The sequence below is a fragment of the Panthera leo genome, chromosome B4 (genome assembly GCF_018350215.1).
Source record: "Panthera leo isolate Ple1 chromosome B4, P.leo_Ple1_pat1.1, whole genome shotgun sequence".
NCBI lineage: Eukaryota > Metazoa > Chordata > Mammalia > Carnivora > Felidae > Panthera > Panthera leo.
This window is the reverse complement of record NC_056685.1, coordinates 40,520,557-40,539,668: the sequence shown is the minus strand read 5'-3', so window position 1 is coordinate 40,539,668 and position 19,112 is coordinate 40,520,557. Positions and strand designations below refer to the sequence as shown.

At 47.8% G+C, this 19,112-nt stretch overlaps 1 protein-coding gene across 1 annotated transcript in view; it reads left to right on the top strand.

Moving 5' to 3' along the window:
* Positions 1-19,112, top strand: part of VWF (von Willebrand factor) — a 137,783-nt gene that overhangs the window by 58,504 nt on the left and 60,167 nt on the right. Inside the window, exons 17-20 of the mRNA XM_042945594.1 lie at positions 5,684-5,778; positions 9,623-9,783; positions 17,498-17,601; positions 18,895-19,033. Of these exons, the coding sequence (XP_042801528.1) occupies positions 5,684-5,778; positions 9,623-9,783; positions 17,498-17,601; positions 18,895-19,033 (499 nt within the window). The remainder of the gene's footprint in view (positions 1-5,683; positions 5,779-9,622; positions 9,784-17,497; positions 17,602-18,894; positions 19,034-19,112) is intronic.

Genomic DNA, 19,112 nt, shown 5'->3' with positions numbered 1-19,112 from the left:
CTGGGATTTCACCCAGCTGGAGTGGCTTCCTTACTCATGGCTGGCAGGAGGACTATTTCAGCTTCATTGCCAACTCTCACGTGTTGAGCCCCATTTCCCTGCAGTAGGTCTTAGTTTCCCTTTTTGAGAACAGGAAATGGGAGGGCTCCCTGTCCCCTCCCCTGTAGCCCCCTGGCAGTGTTCCCGGGCGGGGGCATTTGAACCAGCAGAAAATAGACTAAGGCAGCCTCACCTCAGTGGTTCATTGCTACCCTGACTTGCTTTACATACTTCCCTGAAAAATAGCTCCAATCACACTTGCTTCTTTTGGCCCTTTGCCCTGGCCCTCTGTCCTGGTCCGTTTCAGAGGGGCTGTCACGGTCACAGGAGAAATTTATGACATTTCCTTGTCACCTGCTCTGGCCTGGGTGCTGGCTTAGAGATTGGTGATCTGAAGGAGAACAAGACACAGTGTGTGCCCCAAAGAAGCTGATGGTTTACTAGGGAGACCAGTTAAAATGTCCTGTGGAATATTTCAGACATAAAAGTAGAGAGAATAGAGTGAGGAGCCCTAAGGCATCTGTCCCCAGATTCAGTGATTATCAGCACTTTGCCATTCTTGTTTTATCTATTCCCTCCTCCCCCTTTTGGCTGGAATAAAGAAAATCTCAGATATTACATCATTTCATCTGAAAATATTTCAGTATGTGTTTCTAACAGATAAGCACTTAAAAAACCCGATCTAACTATAATACCATTGTTCAGATAAGCACTAACAATGATTCCTGATAACACCTAATATTCCATCCATGTTAGCTTTCTTGACTGTCTCAAAATGTCTTTTTATATATAATTGGTTTGTTCAAATCAGAATCCAAACAAGGTCTGCACACTGTGTGTGGTATGAAGCTTTTCCTCCTCACTTAGTGAGATAAGTTTGTGGTCCTTCGCCATCTCTTATGCCCAGAGCAGGTTGGTTATGCTTGGATGGAAAGAATGGTTGTCATTGGACTTGGATTTAAGCAAAATGTGTTGTATCCCCCTCTGGACTGTGACCTCCCCAAGAGTAGAGACCACATCTTAGGTCCTGATTCCCAGCACCCAACACACTTATGGCAGAAAATAGGCATAGTCAATGTTTACGGAGATGAAATAACAATCATATTTGGTAGGCTCGCCATTTTGTAGACATAAAAATCTCTACTCACTCAGAAAAGGTCAGATTGCTTCCACTTGGGAGGAGCTGGAGAAGACCCAGTGCAGGAGGTAGCTTTGGGTTTGAGGAAGATTCTAGCAGTGGGCGTGGGCCGGGCCTGTGGAGGAGGGCTTTGGGGTGGAGCCGAGGCCCAGGGCCCAAAACACACAGGGAGTACTCACCAGTCACCAAGGTAAGTCCTCTGGGGGGGCATATGTTGCATGAAGGGAAGATAAGCCTGGGAGGATGTTGGGCATCTTCGAAAGATGGGGAGGGGGGACTGGAGCAGTAGGCAGGGAGGACCTCAGAGGTTTTGAAAGAGCAAATAGGTCAAAGCGTAGCTTTAAGGAGTGGGTTCTGGAAGCTGCATGAGGTGTGGAGGCAGGGAGATCAGTTGTGGGAAGAAGTTGACACAGTCTGGTCAAAACGTGCTAAGGCCCCGGGCCAATACTAGCAGTGGAGATAGAGCAAGGGGACAGAGGCCAGAGACCCCAGGAAGTAAACAGACTGGGGGGACATGTAGGGGGATGAGGTTGGCTGAAGACGGCCCCGGGGTTCTGGACTGGAGTGCCCGGGAGTGCAGGAACAACAAGAGGGCTCCTTGTGGGTAGGGGGAGGATCATGAATTTGGTCTTAGCCCGGATGGCTGAGTTGCCAAGAACGCATGCTGGTGAGTGAGGGGAAACAGTCACCGGAAGGGTGGGTGTGGGACTCGAGTGAGAGGTGGAGGCTGGACAAGATTTGCGTGGAGGTGTTCTGTATGGCTGTAGGGGCAGCCGGGCCCACGAAGGAAGTGGATTGAGGAGCAGAAAAGGAAACTGAGTTCAGAGCTTGGGGGCATGTTCAGAGGGCCAGGGGAGCAGAAAGAGGATCCTATGAGAGAGGCCAAAGGAAAAAGGCAAGCAAAAAGGCACAGCGAATGCCGGGCCATATGGTGGAGGTGAGGAGAGCAGGAGAGTGACAACATCTGTTGGTCTGAGCATTGGGCCTTCACCCAAGCAGTCGTTTTACTCCGGTTGTCCAGCTATGATTTTCAGGGTGTTTCTCTCTGGGACCTTAAAACAATGCCGTTAGAAGGCAAGCATCGCTTTTCTTAGTAAGGAATTTGAGGCTTAGGGAGATTATCACTTTCCCAAATCATCTAGCCAGTGATAGAACCCAGGGACTCTTAGACTCTTCATATTACATGGAGAGGAGGCTGTTGAATTTGGCAATCGGAAGGTCATAGTGGCTCCCATGTTGCAGTAGTGTGGTGAGGAAAGAAGCCAGAGGGTAGGAGGCTGGGGTGACTTGGAGGGCAGCACGTGTCCCTGGTCATTTTACCATATTGGAGGCACAGGGAAGGTGGGGAGATGAGGTGCAGAGGGCCCTGGGTGAGCAGAGCTGGGGAATAGCCCTGGCTTCAGGCTTTCTTCAGGATTTGCACATCAGTGACCTCTCCCTGATATGTTCCCGGGCTCTCCTTTGGGCACCAGGGCTGAAAGCTATTGTCTGTCCTGTCTCTCCACTTCATTTAGAAAACTGGATTTCATGGAGAATGGGAACCATCAGGAACTTGGGGCTTGTTTTGTGGCTCTTTATTTTTATCCCCGCACACTGAAGAGTGAGCCCCATGGAGCAAATGCTGGTGATGCCCACAAGAGGTAGTAGGAAGGTACAAACACGTGTGTCTAGAAGTATCTTTAGGCTGTTTGGTCACCAGACAGGCATCATGATAGAGCACTTACACTATTGCAAGCCAGGTTCTGGGCCAGGAGTTGATTATAATCCTACCTACAAGGTTTTTCTTCTCTTTTCTTCTTTCTAAAAATAAAATTAAGCTTTTGGGTCATGTCCAAATGACAGACAGACCATGACATGAGGATATTTTAAAATCAGGTGTTAGTTAAAAACCAGAGGGCGCAGTTTCTGCATGTGCCCAGAGAGGGAAGGGCTGATTCTCTTTTGCTCATTTAATAAATTTTCATTGAACAGCAGCCACATTAAAAATCATTTAAAATCATTACTATTAGAGAAATACAAATCACAACAACGAGTATTACTTCATATCTACTAGAGTGGAAAAATTTGAAATCTGGGTAATGCCAAGTGTCGGCAGGGCTGTGGAATATGGGGCCCCCGCTCTGCTACTGTTAGGACATACACCTGTTCAGACACCCCAGTATCTTTCCCAAACCTAAATCTGATTATGTCGTATCCCTGCTTGGAATCCTTAATAGCTTCCCCTCAGTAGGCCTTAGGATAGAGACCAAATCCCTATGATGGCCTCCCAGGCCCCATGTGATCTGACCCCTGCCTGCCTCTCCTTTCTCCAGTCTCCTGGCCTTCTTTAATCTGGAAGGTGCATTGCTCCTGGTGCCCAGGAAAGCAGTTGGCATGATTTATGCAAATTAGATACCCACACCTGATATGCCCACAGTCCTGCTCTCAGGCATATACACTAAAGAAACTCTCACACAGGCTCTTAAGGGCACATGTATGAAGATGTTAGTCACAGCTTTGTTTGAGGTCTGTGTCCATCCCTGGGAGGGTGCATGGGGAAAAGGCAGTGGATGCACACAGTAGAGGATCATGCAGCCTTAGAAGCACCGGGAAAGTAGGTATGTATTAGCAGGGTTCAATCTTGAACACGTGGTGGTAAAGAAAATGACAAAACACTGTGATATATGAGATAGTACCACTTATACAAGTTAAACATACAGGCATGCGAAAGAAATACATATTTTATGAGAATATATGCAGGCAGGTCTACACGAACAGAATAAGATTGTATTAGTTTTCTGTATCTATTGCTGCATAAAAAAATTAACCCCAAATTTAACAGCTTGAAAGAAAGGACATGTATAATGTCACACGGTTTCTAAGGAGCAGGACTCCCGGAGCAGCTTGGCTGGGTGACTAGGTTTGCTCATGAGGTTGGAGTCAAACTGTTGACCAGGGCTGCAGGCTGAGTCATCTGGAGACTTGCCTGGCTCTGGAGGCTCCATTCCCAGCTCATTCACACAGCTCTTGGCAGAAGGCTTCATTCAGTTCCTCGCCATGTGGGCCTCTGCATTGGGCTGCTCGTGAAGTGGTTCCCTGGAGTGAGTAATCCAAGAGAGCACCAGGACAGGAGCTGCAGTCTTTTATAGCCTAATCTCAAGTGACACATGGTATGTCACTGCTGCCACATACTGTCGGCACACAGATCAACCTTGGTGCAACGGAGATGACACAAGAGTTTGAACACCAGGAAGTGGGGATCCTCGGGGGCGCTTTAGGAGACTACATGTCATAAAAATAATTGCCCGTGTTAGGGGAGGGGATTGGGATCGGAGGAGAGGAATAAAAGAATATGTAAAAAAAATATTGGATACTTTATGCAGAGCCTTATGCTGCCTGCTGAACAGATAATGAGCAAAACCGGTCACAACTTCTACCGTCTTTGATCTTATAGTCCAGTGACACAGAGAGAGATGTTAACCAAATAATAACTCCAATACATGCAGAGTCACAAGTGTGGAAGAAAGAGAAGTACGTGGTTTATGAATCCTTGAAATGGGCTAGAGAAAAGGTAGGCAGGAGTCAGATCGCATGCGGCCAGGGAGGCCATCTGAGGGATTTGGTCTCTTTCCTAAGGCCTCTTGAGGGGAAGCTACAAAGGAGTCCCAGCAGGGAGGTGACATAATCATATTTAGGCTTTGGAAAACCCTTGGGCTGCCAGGAGGAGTGTGTTTTGGAGAGAGGCAAGAATAGGTGCAGAGACATCAGTCAGTTAGGAGCTTCTGCCTTGTCCAGGTGACAGGTGGTGGCGACTTATGGCAGTGAAGGTAGAGAAGTGGATGTGAATGCCAGAGACGTTTAGGAGACAAGGTCCAAGGGCTTGGTGATGGTCAGACGTGGGGGTTGGGAAGAAGGCAGTATCAGGGCTGACCCCTCGTTTGCTGGTTTGTGAAACTGGATGGTTGGTGGTATCATACAATGAATCAGAGCCCTGGCGGGGGACTGGCTTTGGTGGTGGGATCATGACTTCAGTTTTGGGCATACTGAGTTTGAAGTCTTTGTTATGCCAAGATGGCTATCATGTGGGCACTTGCATACACGGATCTTGGGTTCAAAGGAGAGATCCCAGCTGCTGGTGTAAATTTGTGAGTCGTCTCTGACATAGAAGCTGAGTGTATGGATGGCAGCCTAGAATGAGAGCCCAGGGTGCAGCCAGCAGAGGGGTGAGCCTGAAAGAGCAACTAGAAAAGTAGGAGGAAAACCAGGAGAGATTTGTTTCTTGTCCTAGAAGAACAGGATAGTCACAGTGGTGAATAATGTCGAAAGGGATCGGGTAAGGAAAGAACTGAAGACGTTCCACTGGGTTTGGTGACATAGAGAGGGTGAGTGGCCTTAGCGGGCTGTGTTTCAGATGAGTTATGGGACTACCTTGACTTGGACGGGGAGACGGTGAGTGGGAGGTGAGGAAAAGGAGCCAGCAAGCATAGCCGCTCTTACGAAGCTGGGTTCTGACTTTCCTCTCTGCAGCTACTGTGAGGATGGCTTCATGCACTGTACCACGAGTGGAGCCCCAGGAAGCCTGCTGCCTGACACTTTCCTCAGCAGCCCCCTGTCTCACCGCAGTGAGTACTGTCCCCCTGGAAGGGCTCTTCACCTCGCCGCTGGGCTGCTCTGTCTGATGTGCCTGTGCATTCAGGCACATGTCAGGGTTGACACCATTTTTATGTTCATGTGAGTGGTTTTCAGGCATTGACATGCCTTTGCATGTGTGCATCCAAATTATTGAGGCAGGGAGGAATTTTATTTCAGGGGAAAAATTGAGTTATCTGCAAGATGGATTCAGTGAGACCTCTGTTTTGCCCATGGTGACCTTAACCCAGTGAGTAGCTGTAAGTTGGTCACCTTGATTGTGGTGAAGACCACCCCCCTTCGTTAGCCTCTTTTTACTCAGGGACATACTTACAAGGATGTCTGTCTGTCTGTCTATCTATCTGCTTATCTATCTAATTGTTTTATTTTATTTATTTTTCTTTCTCAGGATAAGTGTACTCTCTTTAATCCCCTAGTTCCCCCATCCCCCCACACACCTCCCCTCTGGTAACCATCCATTTGTTTTTTGTAGTTAATAATCTGTTTCTTGGTTTGTTTCTCTCATTTCCACCCCCCTTTGCTCATTTGTTTTATTTCTTAAATCCCATATATGAGTGAAATCATATAGTATTTGTCTTTCCCTGACTGGCTTATTTTGCTTATGATTGTACTCTCTAGCTCCATCCATGTCATTGTAAATGACAAAATTTCATTCTTTTTTATGACTGAATAATGTTCCGTTGGATATATATATCACATCTCCTTTATTCAACGATTTATCCATGGACACTTAGGCTGCTTCTGTAGTTTGGCTATTATAAACAATGCTATTTAAAGGCAGATGTGCATGTATCCCTTTGAATTAGTGTTTTTGTAATTTTTGGGTAAATACCCAGTAGTGTGATTCTTGGATTGTAGGGTAGTTCTATTTTTAGCTTTTTGAGGAACCGCCATACTGTTTTCCACAGTGGCTGCACCAGTCTGCATTCCCATCAACAGTGTACGAGTGTTCTTTTTTCTCACCTCCTTGCCAACACTTATTGTTTCTTGCATTGTTGGTTTTAGCCATTCTGACAGGTGTATGGTGATAGTGCATTGTGGTTTTTGTTTTCATTTCCCTGATGATGAGTGATGTTGAGCATCTTTTCATGTGTCTGTTGGCCATCTGGGTGTCCTCTTTGGAGAAATAGGTCTTCTTTGCAGAATATCTTCTGCCTATTTTTTAACTGGATTACTTATTTTTTGGATGTTCAGTTGTATCAGTTCTTTGTATATTTTGTATACTAACTCTTTATCAGATATGTCATTTGCAAATATCTTGTCCAATTCTGTAGGTTGTCTTTTAGTTTTATTGATTGTTTCTTTCACTGTGCAGAAGTTTTTTGTTTTGATGTAGTCCAAATAGTTTATTTTTTTATTTTATTTCCTTTGTCTCAGGAGATTTATCTAGAAAAATGTTGCTTCAGCCAATGTCAGCAAGATTACTGCTTGTGCTCTCTTCAAGGATTTTTTATGGTTTCAGGTCTCACATTTAGGTCTTTAATGACAAGGGTACCTGTTTAGAAAGCTTCTCAGATGGATGTGAAAGAGGAGAGTTTGGGCATATTGTTCTCAGTTTGAAGGTCCTAATAGTTGCTACACTGTTGAAGGACAAGGCACAGAAGGGAGAAGGGGCTGACCTAGCTTTGAGGGGACCATATTCACACTTATGGATCAGGGAAAACTAATTGGCTTCCAGATGGATCCTTGCTTAGAAAGGACTGTCCCAGTAGGAGGGAGAGGGATGCTATTAGGCAGATAAATGAGCTATTTTCAACATCTGGCTTGACCACCTCTCTCTGCCTTCTGCTTCCCTCAAGACGCCATCTCTCCAAGTGACACAGATGTGTGCCATGCATTGGCTTTCCAGTTTGTCCTGGTGAGAAGTCAGGCTGCCCTGTATGACTGATTGGGGAGCATCTCTCAGCCTTGAGCTGGGACAAGATCCTAAGCATGTGAGTGGCTCACAAGTTGAAATCAGAACTTGTGACCTTGTCTTTTTCTGTTCAGGCGGCTCTAACAAAACACCACAGACTAGGTGGCTTAACTATGAGAAATACAGGAATGTATTTATATATGGAGGCTGGAAGTCCAAGATTAGGGTGCCAGCAAGGTCAGGTAAAGTTTGCAGACTTCTCCTGTGTCCTCACAGGGCAAGAAGGGCTCGGAGCTCCATGGGTTGTCTTCATCAGGGCACAAATCCAATTCGTGAGGGCTCTACCCTCATGGCCTCATCACTTCCCAAAGGGCTCATTTCCTATCACAACTACCTTTGGGGTCAACACATGAATTTACGGGGGCACATTTAGTCTGTAGCGGATCTCAGGGTCACTAAATCCTTCTCCTCCTCTCTTTGCCGATTGCTCATGTCCCTGCCCTCTCTTGGCTTTTTTCTAGCTGATAGTTCCTGGAAGCGGTCATCTTTTGTGAAGTCAAGAAGCTCCTAGAATTTTGTACGATTTGGAAGAGCCACTTGACCTTTTAGGGTTTCAGTTTCCTAACAAAAGTTTCCATATAAAATTAAGACTGGGGGGTGCCAACGTGGTTCAGTTGGTTAAGCATCTGACTTCGGCTCAGGTCATGATCTCACAGTTGGTGAGTTCGAGCCCTGCGTTGGGCTCTGTGTTGACAGCTCAGAGCCTGGATCCTGCTTTGGATTCTGTGTCTCCCTGTCTCTCTGCCCCTCCCCAGCTCATGCTCTGTCTTTCTCTCTCTTAAAAATAAATAAACATTAAAAAATTAAAAAAAAATAAGGTTGGAACCTGTTCACAGGAGACAGTAAGTGCTCTATGCAGTAAGATAGAAATGCTGTGAAGTGCATCTGGGTTTTTGAAAGGAAAGTGCTGTATCAATCATCTGATGTTATCATTTATTCAATCAGCCATTGATACCTCCCAACTGTCAGGAAATATGATACATCCTGAACAAAGGAGACACAACCCCTGCTTTCACGGAACATTTATTCTGGTATTCTAGTTGGCAATGGGTGGGCAATCAACAAATAAGTAAAACAGACAGTATATCAGAGGGTGGTATTGGAGGCCATCCGATGGAGGCTTGACAAAGCAGGCAGGGCGGGGAAGGGTGTCAAGGGACAGAGTGTAGCAGATTTAAATAGAGCGGCTGGAGTGGCCAGTGGCTGGGCAGAAAATGACATAGGGGCACCTGGGTGGCTCAGTCGGTTAAGCGTCCGACTTCAGCTCAGGTCATGATCTTGTGGTCCGTGAGTTCGAGCCCCGTGTCAGGCTCTGTGCTGACCGCTCAGAGCCTGGAGCCTGTTTCAGATTCTGTGTCTCCCTCTCTCTCTGACCCTCCCCCGTTCATGCTCTGTCTCTGTCTTAAATAAATGTTAAAAAAAGTTGAAAAGAAAAGAAAAGAAAATGACATAGAAATCTCCCCTTAAGTTTTTTGTAACTAAATTAGCATGACCATTTTAGGAATGGTCCCCTTGGGGCCCCCAAAGGTTACTTTTTATCACCCAAATGCAGGTCCTATAAAGCCTAGGTCTGGACATTTCTGCAGTGCCTCCCGATTTAATGCAACCTGCTATGGCAGGCTCAAGGGGATGAGGAACGTGGGCAGTCATAGGGTTGTGGAGAGCCAGAGAGGTGCCTTCAACATAGGCAAAGGTCTGGGGCTCAGATGAATAGATGAGGTGGCCATCTAGTCCCACTTGGGGAACCTGGCTCAGTGTTGGACCTGCTGGAGGTCAGGTCATCCCAGGGAGGGGGCAGTTGGGTCTCTGGAAGTGAGTGGCTGCACCTGGGGGGACCAAGGACAGTGTGGAAGGTAGATTCATCCTTCACGGGTCGCCTCTTTGGTTTTTCTACTTCCAAGGCAAAAGGAGCCTGTCCTGTCGGCCCCCCATGGTCAAGTTGGTGTGCCCTGCTGACAACCCGAGGGCTGAAGGGCTCGAGTGTGCCAAGACCTGCCAGAACTACGACCTGCAGTGCATGAGCACGGGCTGCGTGTCCGGCTGCCTCTGTCCCCCGGGCATGGTAAGCCACCACAGCCACAGAGGTGGGCAGCCTGGCGTTTCCCTGCAGGCGGGCACACATGAGGTGGCTCTGGGGCAGAGAGAGGAAAAAATAGGAGCCAAACAAGAATGGTAATGGGGGTGGAAGTGGTGATGGGGTCAGGGGTGGGGGAGTGCCTTCTGTGGCTGACTCAGCCGCCAAAGTCAGGAAGGGAGACTTTGTGTCTAGAGTCCATCCTGATGAGATCTGACAAAAACACAGGAACTTAGGGCACAGAGGTGCCGGAGGAAGCAAAGCAAGTATTTCCAGAAAATACTTACAAGTGACAACAGGCATTTCCCCTGGAATTTTCCCAAGGGCCGCATTCTACTTACTCAGAGGAAAGAGCACACATGTATTTGCATGTGATTTGCATATATACATATAACTTTCTATTTCAAGAGATGTTGATGTTGCTGCCCCTTCACCAGCAAGGACCAGCCCAAGTCCCTTCCCCTTGCTGAGCCTTGTTTTCCTCATCTGTAGAGTGGGTCACAGTCTTGGCCAGCTCTTGACATTCCATGATTCTGGGGCTGGGGCTTCAAACACCCAATCTGCGGCCAGCGGTTCCTTGGATGCCTTGCAGAGTCCGAGGCATGCTGGTTTGCAACTACCTGGCTCCAGATTGCTGCTGGCGGCAGTGGTGTGAGCGGGCCCCTGCCCCTTACCTTCCCCCCAAGTCTGGTTGTCGGCCGGTGTAGTGTAAACATATGACAGTAGTCCCCCCATCCGTGGTTTTGTTTTCCAAGGTGTCAGTTACCCACAGTTAACTGTGGTCCAGGAGCAGATGCTCTTCCTTCTGACGTCTTGTCACAAGGTCAATATCAGCCTCATGCTTTGTCTCAAAGCCTGTGTCATTGACTTTACTCCATCTCATCCCTTAGGCATTTTGTCATCTCATGTCATCACGAGAAGGGTGAGTGAGTACAGTACAGTAAGGTACTTAGACCACATTCATAGAACTTTTACTGCAGCATATGTTATAACTGTTTTATTTATTGTTGTTAATCTCTTACTGTGCTGATTTATAAATTAAACTTTATCATAGGTATGTGTATATAGGGAAAAAAAGAGTATATATGGGGCTCGGTATTATCTGCGATTTTAAGTATCCCCTGGGGGTCTTGGAATGCATCCCTGTGGATAAGGAGGGAATGCTGTAGACCTGTTATTCTTGTCACCCTGAAAGAAGCAACTGCTGGGTTCTTCTCTTTCAAAAGCATCAGGTCTTCTTGCTTTCTCTGACTCCAGTTCCCCATACCCAAAGTGAGCAGTGTGTGTCTGGGGCAGGAGTTGTGGACGCCGAAGTGGGAGGGGGCGGGATGGCTCTCCTATGGTTGTAAAGGGCATCAATGATGCCCAGGCCTTGACTTGAAGGTCAGGGTTCTGGCCGATGGGAGATGCCAACGTTCTATAGATGCAACGGGGACTCATCATCGGTAGCCCACAGGAAGGCTGTGCATTGGGGTGTGTGCAGGGCAGATGATTTGTCTCCTTTCCCTCCAGCCCTCCTCCAAGACAGAGAGACTACCTGTTCATTCCCCCCTGGGTGTTCCCCTCTGCTTTAGCCTCTGATGATTCTAAACTGTTTTCTAATGGGGGAGCTAGAGATTGGCCGGGGAGCACCCCCAACCTGGATGGTCTTGTTTGATGCCTTCACAGAAGGTGGCTATTCAAGGAGGGGAAACTCAGAGCTGGGTAGGGACAAGAAATAGGCCAGGGGAGAGGAGGCTTCTGTATTGCTCTTTTTATCCTAAAGGATTCTCATTTTGACTGTTCCTTCACTGTACCTGGAGGGGAAATTCTCCAGACATCAGAGAAGGCTCTGGCAAGAAAAGGGGCATCCCTCAGGGGATTATGTCAGCATCAGAGACTCTTCTAAATGAACCTTTTGTTTTTTTCAATGAAAACAGTGCAGATCATCTGAGATAATAAGCACAGTACTTGCGTTATGGTCCCAAACCCCCAATGGAGAGCAAGACCTCAAGTTCAGGATGTGGACACACGGTCAGGAGCTCGTTTGCATTCCCGAAGCCTCTGGCATGCGCTCTGAGGACAGTCTGTGGATGTCTGTCCCATAAGGGGGTGACTCTAACCTCAACCGCAAGGGATTCTAAACTCAAAAGCTCAGAGTGTAAGAGATTGGCTTATTTTCACAACTGCTTCATTACGATGCCGACTAAGGTGCAAATCGTTGAGGCCAGATTCTGCAGAGCAGCAAAGCCCATGATTTATGAAGTGCGTAGTGTGCTGGCTGCTGCATGGGACACGTGTTCCTGGCTGTAACACAAAGACAAAGGAGCTGGAAACACCCTGTTTGGGCCCATGTGACGGTGTAGACATCCTACCCAGGGGTGTTTCTCTGTGTGGCCTGTCCCCTGTGGGAGATGGTGAGGATGTGGTGTGTGACTGAGGGTTTTGGGGGAAGAGGTCGGGGATTCTACATTCTGGGGACTTGGAAGAGGGCGGTGGGAGGTGGGGTGAGGAAGTAGCTCTTTGCTGGGGACAGATCTGTGAGAGTAGAAAGAGCACCTGAGTAGGAACAAGGCAGAGGGCCAAGCCCTCTGTTCAGGCCTCGCTCGCCCTTGGGTGAACATTCATTCTTTCTCTGAGCCTCAGTTGCCTCATCTATGACATGGACATATAATTCCTGTTATGGGCCCAAAGGGGTTATAGGTGAAAGGGCTACAGAATTGTAGGGATAGCTTTAAGTCTTTTCAGAAATAACCGAGGGGCAGTCTCAGAGGCTCTGCTCACCTCTTGCTTTCCACAGGAGAGATCCATAAAGGGCCTGTTTTCTTAAAATTTCCATCTGTTGTGGACCAAAGCTTTTGTAAATACAATAGAAAAGAATGATCAGAAAAAAAGAAACAAAAAGTAATGACATGCAAAATATGAGTCCCTCCCCCATTTTTATTAGATTCCACAGATGATGTATTACTCAATTGCCATACGATTTTCCAAACACCTACCCAGTTTGTGTATTTGCATCATCATAGACCCATACTGGCCCTGGACTGAGCTTTGAGCAGCACTGCTCTGGGTTGAAGATTGCCTCTCCCCTTACAGGGCATCTCTCAGTGTCCACTGTAAGGCCAGCAGCAACTGTCTGAAAATGTTGGGAACAGGTTGGGAGTCCCCCTCTCTGTAGTTTCTTTCAGGCTTGGCACCTGCTTACAGCCAGGTTTTCTGGGCCATATTACCAGTCCTGGTACATATGCCTCCTTTCATGGAACAAAGTGTGTGTGTGGGGGGGTGTTTTTTATAAGTGGTCAACGCCCTGGTAGATGGTATGGAAAAGACATTGGATTGGAGTCCCATACTTCTAGGTGTGAATCCTGGCTCCTGAGATTTACTCAGCTCTAAAACTGGGTTAAAGGGCTGTTGGGAGGACTGGGGGTGACAGTGACAGGGACATGGAAGTTGCTTAGTAAGTGGTAGTTTAATGACCACTGTAATAAGAAGTTTGTGGGGGAAAACCGTGAATCCTGTGAACAGAGAGATATGCTGTAGGAAATTAGCACACAATGGGAGCAATTCTAAGACCTCTGTATCCACACCCAGAGGCCCACTAGATCAGTAAAATAAGGATGTTGCACTGGAAAGATTCCCATATTTTTCTTTAGTTGAGAAATTCTGGAGTGAACTTCTTGCCTTTGTCAGAATGTTCCCCACTGTCACAGCAAGGTGGCAGCAGAGCACAACCCACTGCCCAGCTCCCTCCTTCCAGCCCCGAGGTAGTGGTAATTCTCTCCTCTCCAGGAGCATCATCCGGTGTAGAGTGAGGAGGAGCCCTAAAGACCCAGGATTTCAACCCTTCTATCCCCCAGGAATCTGAGCAAAGATAGGAACCATTGAAGGCTGGAAATCCTCGTCTCCTGAGTCCTAGACTGGGCTCCTTCAGCCCTACTTGCCTCCCTCCCTCCCGTGAGGTGGTCTTGGAAAGTTTGGCACCCCCATCTGGGAGACACTCACTTATCCTCCAAAATCTAGTAGTTACACTTTCCAAGCTACTAGTTCCTACTAGTTCTGCTAGTAGGAAACCTCTTGGTAGCTGGGAAGCATGTTCATTTCCCTGGTCCTTTGATGCCTGGCTTTATCACTGGCCCAATAGGAAGACTCAAAAGACTCTGGCATTGCTTTTTGAAATGCAGAGCTTGGCTCTGGGGCCCGTTCAGGGTCAGCCTCACATGTGGGCACTGTATATCCTACGAGATGTCATTTTAAAAGGCCCAAGAAAGCCATTCTGTCTCAAAAATATCTCCTACCCCTTATGCGATTTGTCACCTAATTAGGCTTACTGAAGTATGAGGAGCATGAATTCATTCTGGCTAACAAGCATGGGTTTTAGAAAAGCATACGGCCTTATAAATCCTCATAGGAAGCCATTCACGCCTTAGTATGAATTATTTAATCAGATTCTTTCTTCCTAGCCAAATATCTAGTTGAATTCAGCTGCACTGATCTGGAGGTATTAATGGGAACAAAAGAGAGAGAGAGTTGGAAGGCAAAAAAAGATTTTGGAGCATGGGTCTGTATGGTGTTTATGTATGAGGGTTGGGTCAGGGAAGATGAAGCCTTTTCAGAGAAGAGTGACAAAATCACTTATTTTCTACTTCATAATTTTTCTTATGGCTGACCAAGACCTAGTACCATGTTCTTGGCATGAGCCATTCTTACTCAGGATATCCCAAGTTGATGGATAGTGACAATAATTTCTGCTTGTTTGCTTCTGAAGTCTTGGCCGTTTGTCAACTTTACCTTATTATCCTCTGGCGTCCCAGAGGGACAAACACGAGGCAGAGATGGTTCTCTTCATTAAAAAAATTTTTTTTAACGTTTATTCATTTTTGAGAGACAGAGAGAGACAGAGTGTGAGCAGGGGAGGGGCAGAGAGAGAGGGAGATGCAGAAACCAAAGCAGGCTCCAGGCTCTGAGCTGTCAGCACAGAGCCTGATGCGGGGCTTGAACTCACAAACTGTGAGATCATGACCTGAGCTGAAGTTGGATGCTCAGTTGACAGAGCCACCCACATGCCCTGGGTTCTTGTCATTTTAAATACGATGTTCAAGTGAGTTTCCACAAAGTCCAGTTAGGTAGGGACCACTATCCTGGCTTACCCTACGTGTCTGAGTAGTCCTCATCTTGATCTTGTTCATCCCCTGAGTTGTGCCTTTATCTCTCTATCTCTAGGGATTTCTTTAATGCTTTAGGGCTCTCTGGGTGTTTTTTTGCTGGGCTGGTGTTATTTGATCTCTCCCAAGTCAGAGCTGGTACTGAGGTGTGGCACGAGAACTCTCTCCTTTCCTTTTAAGGTTATGCTTTGTCCCCTCTCCAGCTGTGACTTATGAATCTAACCCCACACCTCTGTTGCCTTTATAGCAGTCCCCATCCAGTATGAAGGTCCTATTTTAATCCTGTAATCCATCAATAAGTCAGGGCAGAGAGAGCCATATGGCTTGTCAGTGAGAGTGCAAAAGGAGGAAGGGGGCACTTGTGGCTTTATCTCATGACCAAGCTGGGGTTTGAGTTTACGTCCATTGGAGGAGGGCTGAGACTCACCCCTGGGCCAGGGGAGGGGCTACCTGAGCCATGGGGGTGCAAGACTCTTTGTCAATGGGCTGAATATCCTGGAGAGAGGTAGAAACATCCAGCATGCAGACCAAGAGGCATGGGAGCCCTCCAGCCAGCCTGCTTAAAGGCAGAGGAGCAGTGCACGTTCTGCTGAGTGATTCTGTGGAGTGAGGTGAGCAGGGCTCTGCTTCCTGGAATCCACCTCTGTGCATCCTCATCACTTTTGTCTCACATTACGTTTCCAACAAGGAGACTTACTGTCTTGTCTCCATCAGCTGTAGGTGTGGGTGTTGGAGAGCATGTCAAGCTTCCCCAGTAAATGTATCGGTCTTTCTTAGAGTAGCCATTAGGTGGCAGGCCTCGGACTTAAGTTAGAAGTGATGACGCTTTGAGGGGGGGATGTGAGAATGAACCCTAACTGTGATAGTTTCTGAAGACTGTGGTAGAGAGACATTTGTTGCCTCCTCCCTGATCCTGCCAAGCTGTCATCTTCCCTACTGGGTGCCTAAGCTCCTTGTCTTCCGATAACAGGGCTTGGCTGACCTGCCTCTTCCTCCTACTCTGTGCTCCCACCCTCCCCCTTCACTTAGGTCTTGAGGACTTGGGGTTGGGTGAAGGTGGTGGTTAATTGGAGGTTATTCTTCCGATCCTGTTCTAACACACACACACACACACACACACACACTCACACTCACACACGCGCGCACACACACACACACACACACACACACACACACAGACACTACTTTAGCCTATGGTCCCCAACATGAAAGCTCTTTGTTTAGGCCAGGACTGCCCCATTCCCAGGGCTTTGTTCAGTTCCAAGCCCAGGGAACTCAGGCTTGTCCGGGGAGTAACTGGAATTCATGGATCCTGAACCAGGAACTTCTCACCCCTTAGGTATCTCTGGAACCAATGTGCTGTGGTCCCTTCACCTGAAGGTGACCCATGGCTCTTTTAGATTACCCATAGCCCACACCAGAGCAGACATCCAGGGCTGTCCTACGGGGCTGGGACAGAAGCATATCTACGTGCTGGGGTCAGAGTAGGTTTGGAGAGTTCCTTCTGAGCCCACTGTGGCCAGTGGGTCTTAGTTCTTTCTTCCCTCTGACCCCTACAGGCTTGAGGAGTACAACATGTTCACATAGTACTTTCTTCTTGGGTTGAGGGCAGGGAAACAGAGCATACCCCCATGGAGGGTGTATCAGAATCCCAGGGGACTAGGCGAGGAGCAGGTATGTGGGGCTTGAACAAGCCCCAGACTCTGGCTTTGGTCCATCCCTGCCTATGGGCAATATGCAGCCTTCATCTCCAGGGGCTAAATGCATTTAAGTTTTATTAAACATATTTTCCATCATTTCCACTGCAAACATAATATATGCTTATTGGTGAACATTTGGAAAAAAATTTAAAAACCAAAAAAGAAAATAAAAATCCCCTATTTCTCTGTCTCAGGCTTCTATCTGGATGGAACTTCTGTATTTCCTTCTAGTCTTTTTGTGGCATATTTTGGATTGTGTGTGTGTGTGTGTGCGTATGTATATGTATGTATGTATATATATATATTTCTGTATGTATATATATATATATTTATATGGACTGTATGTAAGTACAGTCTTTCCCTGTTTTAAAAATTAATAGTGTCAGTATTTCTCACATCATATAAGAGTTTTCCAAAGGGCCATTTTAATAGCTACAAAGGATACCATTACCTGGGGATTCCTTAATGGAGTTAATCATTTTCCTATTGTTGAACAGTTGGTTGTTTCCATATTTTGCAATGATAAATGGTTCTACGTTAACCTTTGTCCGTAAACCTGTTTGGTTTGGAGACATCCTCTGCGTGGTGTTACTGGGTCTAAGGAGATGCACATCCAAGGGCTTCTGCCATATGTTACTACAGAGTCTTTGCCACTGTCCCAGCAGGGTGTGAGGGCAGAGGGTGGTCGGAGTGCTCTAGCTGAGCTGGGGGGATCAGTGTGTGGATGGGGGCCCGTGTTTGCTGAGCCCCAGCCTGGGTGGGCATGGGTTCCCTGGACTGGCCTGTGGCCAAGGCCATCTTCTCAGCAGGGTCTACATCACTCATTATGGCCCCTAAGACATTTGGATTCCTTTCCCTTAGGTCCGGCATGAAAACAGATGTGTGGCCCTGGAAAGGTGTCCCTGCTTCCACCAAGGCAGAGAATACGCCCCAGGAGAAACGGTGAAAATTGACTGCAACACTTGGTGAGGCCCTGGGAGAGGCTTTCCTGGGGCCTGCGCCTTTGGGGTGGGGTGAGCGGGAGTGGGGTCACAGTGGCTGACGTGACCACAGGACTCTGGCACTTGCCTCCGGCACCCTGTGGGAACATGGTTGTTCTTTTCTTTTTCTCTGTGTCTCTGTTTCTCGAACTACAAAGTGGGGAGAATCTTTATCCTCTCCTGTGCTCACCCTGCATCGACCCTGTCCTGGAGAGTAGTGTTTCCAAGATGGACTTTGGCCCATGACTTTGGTCATGGCATGTGTGACCAAGCTGCCAAAAGGCACGGACTTTGGAGGGTCCTTCCCTGGCCTTATACTGCCCCCTAAGCATTCTGCAAGTGTGCGTGGCATGGCTGGTTCTCTTCTTCCTTCTCTGTGCCCGCCATTCATTAGCCCTTTTCTCTGTTCACTCACCCTGCCTGTGACAGCTTTAGAGGAAGGTCTCCAGGAACAGAGGCAGGAAGGGCTGGGACCCAGAAGGCGCTTAGCTGTCTTTTGGGCCTGAGGTCTGAGCTTACCACCTCTGATGCACAGAGTGGGCTCTCTGATGTCAGCTCTGGTTATGGGGTGGGGTGGGGGGATGAGTGTTGTGGTAGTGGACACATCACTGTGGATTGAAACGTAGCTCTGTACACACAAAACCTCTCCTGGCAGAAGTTCACGGTTGATCACTATTTTCCCAACTCAGAACTTTCTTGCCATTGTGTCTTTTTCTCCCTGTTAGTGTCAGAAGGCTCTCAACTTCAGTGTCTCTGTTCTGTAGAGACCCCATAGCCACTCTCAGGCATCTTCCAGGGAGGCTGAACCTCAGCAGATCCATAGCAGGTGGTCTACAGAGGAACTGGGCTTCTTCCCCTGGCTGCCCATCACCTTGGATGACCTGTTTCCCTCTTTGCCTCACTTCCCCCTTGAAGCAGGAGAGCAGCATGGCCTTCCCTTTCTCCCCCTTGGCCCTGTGCTCTAAAAATGTGACAGTTTATGGGGCGCCTGGCTGGCTCAGTTGGAAAAGCATGCGACTCTTGATCTTGGGGCCGTGAGTTTGAGCCCACATTGGGCATGAAGCCGACTTAAAAGAAATATGACAGTTTATGACTGCAAACTGCCCTTCCCCATCCCACCCCATAGGCAGCCAGTCCTCCACTTCTAGAGGCTTCCTGGAGGGTTGGGTGGCACCCCAGAGTGATATGCATTCCTTCATTGTCTTTCATTCCCCAGGGCCCAGAAGGGCCCCTCACACCACAGTACCCACTGGTCATCCTGGCCATTATTATTCCTAGTGTCTGTCGGGACCGGAAGTGGAACTGCACGGACCATGTGTGTGACGCCACGTGCTCTGCCATCGGCATGGCGCACTACCTCACCTTCGACGGGCTCAAATATCTGTTCCCTGGAGAGTGCCAGTATGTTCTGGTGCAGGTGAGAGCGAGGGAGGGAGGGCCTGCTGTCTGTCTCTAGGAGGCTGGGAGATGCTGACTGCCCTTTGGGGGTTTCCAGA